General features: G+C 43.8%; 1 protein-coding gene across 2 annotated transcripts in view; it reads left to right on the top strand.

Annotated features, from left to right (window-relative positions):
• abcg4a (ATP-binding cassette, sub-family G (WHITE), member 4a) overlaps window positions 1–2500 on the top strand; it is a gene marked incomplete at both ends in the record, with an annotated part of 16790 nt that overhangs the window by 13721 nt on the left and 569 nt on the right. Inside the window, 4 exons of one of the 2 annotated variants that reach the window (XM_084450061.1) lie at window positions 399–490; window positions 699–867; window positions 2164–2264; window positions 2400–2500. The exon at window positions 2400–2500 is cut by the window's right edge and continues 177 nt beyond it. In XM_084450061.1, coding sequence (XP_084306187.1) covers window positions 399–490; window positions 699–867; window positions 2164–2264; window positions 2400–2500 — 463 coding nt within the window. Of the gene's footprint in view, window positions 1–391; window positions 491–698; window positions 868–2163; window positions 2265–2399 lie in introns of both variants that reach the window. The other variant, XM_084450060.1, reaches the window with a different exon arrangement.

Here is a 2500-nt window from a genome sequence, read left to right on the forward strand (position 1 = left end):
ATAAACAATAACAATAGCTACCGTAAATAGTTCCGCTTCTGAATCCCCTCTGCGGATTGATCTACATATCTACAACGGTCGCTTCAATACAAGTCAATGGATTTCATAAAATGCGGCGAATTTGATGTCAGAACACCAACGGACAAGGTAGAAGGTCAGGAAAACACGAGTTAGGGGTTGCCTGGAACGCGCAGTAGGCTATTCATAAAACCGTAATTGATTATATATACTTGGCAGATGAATGAGGCATGCATGTCTAAGGTGTTATGACACACTGATAAATCCCAGGACCCAGTGGAGCAGGAGAGCAGCTCTTGCATAATCTTGCATAATTCAGTCCCTTTCTTCGTTCCTATGAATGTTTCTCACTGTGTCTTCTCTCTGTCTGCAGGACACAGGGACGATGGAGAAACACACCTTCGCCACCAGTACTTTCAATCAGTTCTGCATTCTGTTCAAAAGAACCTTTATAACGATATGCAGAGATGTGGTAAATAAATGAGCAAATGTCAAACTAGTGACAGTGGGAAATGAAATGAGGATCTAAAAAAATATGTAATTATTGAATTAATTGAAATGAAAGGTGACTGATTTGTGTGTGTCTGTGTGTGTGTGTGTGTGTGTGTGTGTGTGTGTGAGTGTGTGTGTGCGTGTGTGTGTGTGTGTGTGTGTGTGTGTGTGTGTTGGTCTGTTTGCAGGTGCTGACTCACCTGAGAGTGATGTCCCACCTGTGTATAGGGGTTCTGATTGGTCTGCTGTATCTCAACATCGGGAACGACGCCAGCAAGGTCTTCAACAACACTGGCTTCCTCTTCTTCTCCATGCTCTTCCTCATGTTCGCAGCGCTGATGCCCACTGTCCTCACCTGTAAGTCACACTCTGTCTATCTGTCTGTCTGCCTGCCTGTCTGTCTGTCTGTCTGCCTGCCTGTCTGTCTGTCTGTCTGTCTGTCTGTCTGTCTGTCTGTCTGTCTGTCTGCCTGCGTGTGTGTGTGTGTGTGTGTGTGTGTGTGTGTGTGTGTGTGTGTGTGTGCAGGGGTTAAATTAGGATTTGTTATGTGGGAGGGCCTTGTGTTAGCAGGGTTGGCAGGGTGTGCATGGGTGTACAGGGGCAGCAGTGATGGTGGCGCTTTAATACTGCTTCATAAATAGATACATATCAAGCCTTCAATGATCTACCTATCTTTGAAATTAAAGTATTTTTGATTCTCGATTGAATTCAATTCTAACACTGTGCTTTTCAATCCTATGCTGTGCTGCTCCACTCTGTGCTGCATCACTTTAGCTACTGCTGGGTTGGGCAACTCAATCCTAGAATATATACAAATGCTGTTAACTTTATCAAACTCAACCTACGATAAATAAAGCCATGAGCAGATTACCTAAAGCTAATTAACTAACAAAAATAATAACTTCTAGATTCCTTAGGCATATACAGTACCGTAGGGTATGTCTTCTATATAGACAGCTACCTGCTGTATATCTACTTATCCTGGCCTCCCCTGGTGGGCGCCAGAGTGCATCAAGGGAGGCGCAGAGAAACCCAAACCTAACGTGCCAGTTGGTTTGCTCAAGAGGAGGTTAGAGAAACTAATGTGTGATGTGGTTTTATGTTTTTGAATGAAATGTGATTTTTCTGAGAAAGATAAAATAAAAAATAATGAGAGATATGTGTGTAAAATTTGAGGAGATTGCAGGTTGTAAATTCAATAAATGTAGCCTCCCCACCGTTCTAGTTCTAACTGCCGTGGCAATGGGCAACAAACCGAAGCGTTGAAAATATGATGAGTTGAAAATATGATGAGCGTACATACATCAACTCAGTGTTGTTGGAGAAAACAATGTTTAATCGGAATATCAAAAGAACTACAAAGTATATTAATGCATAAAATAATCTGATGACTCCCTATCCCATGCCATGAGCATCACGTTACATCACTTCTAATCTGAAAACTGACTAACAAGTGGAGAGAAAGACCCAGGCCAATTAAATTGATGACGCAACATCATTTTAAAAAACGTTTGGGAACCTAAGTGCTGTGACTGAGCACCGAAGAGGTCCGGCCCAATTGAACCCCTGTGCGTGTATGTGTGTATGTGTGCGTGTATGTGTGTGTGGGGGTGGGGTGAATATGTTGCCTCATATTTAGTTAATGTCCCACAGTTCCTTTGGAGATGTCAGTGTTTATGAGGGAACATCTCAACTACTGGTACAGTCTGAAGGCCTACTACCTGGCCAAGACCATGGCCGACATACCATTCCAGGTAATCCACTTCCTACCCTCCCCTCTTTACATGAAAAGATTAGCATGTTGTGAATCAGTGCAGAGGTCAGGGAAACCTCTCTCTCTCTCTCTACCTCACTTTCTCTCTCTTTATCTCCCTCTGTCCCTCGTTCAGGTCATGTGCCCCATGATGTATTGCAGTATAGTGTACTGGATGACGGACCAGCCCCCCGAGGTGGGCCGCTACGTGCTGTTCATGGCCCTGTGCACCTCCAC

This window comes from Borostomias antarcticus (assembly GCF_949987555.1).
Source record: "Borostomias antarcticus genome assembly, chromosome: 15".
Classification (NCBI taxonomy): domain Eukaryota; kingdom Metazoa; phylum Chordata; class Actinopteri; order Stomiiformes; family Stomiidae; genus Borostomias; species Borostomias antarcticus.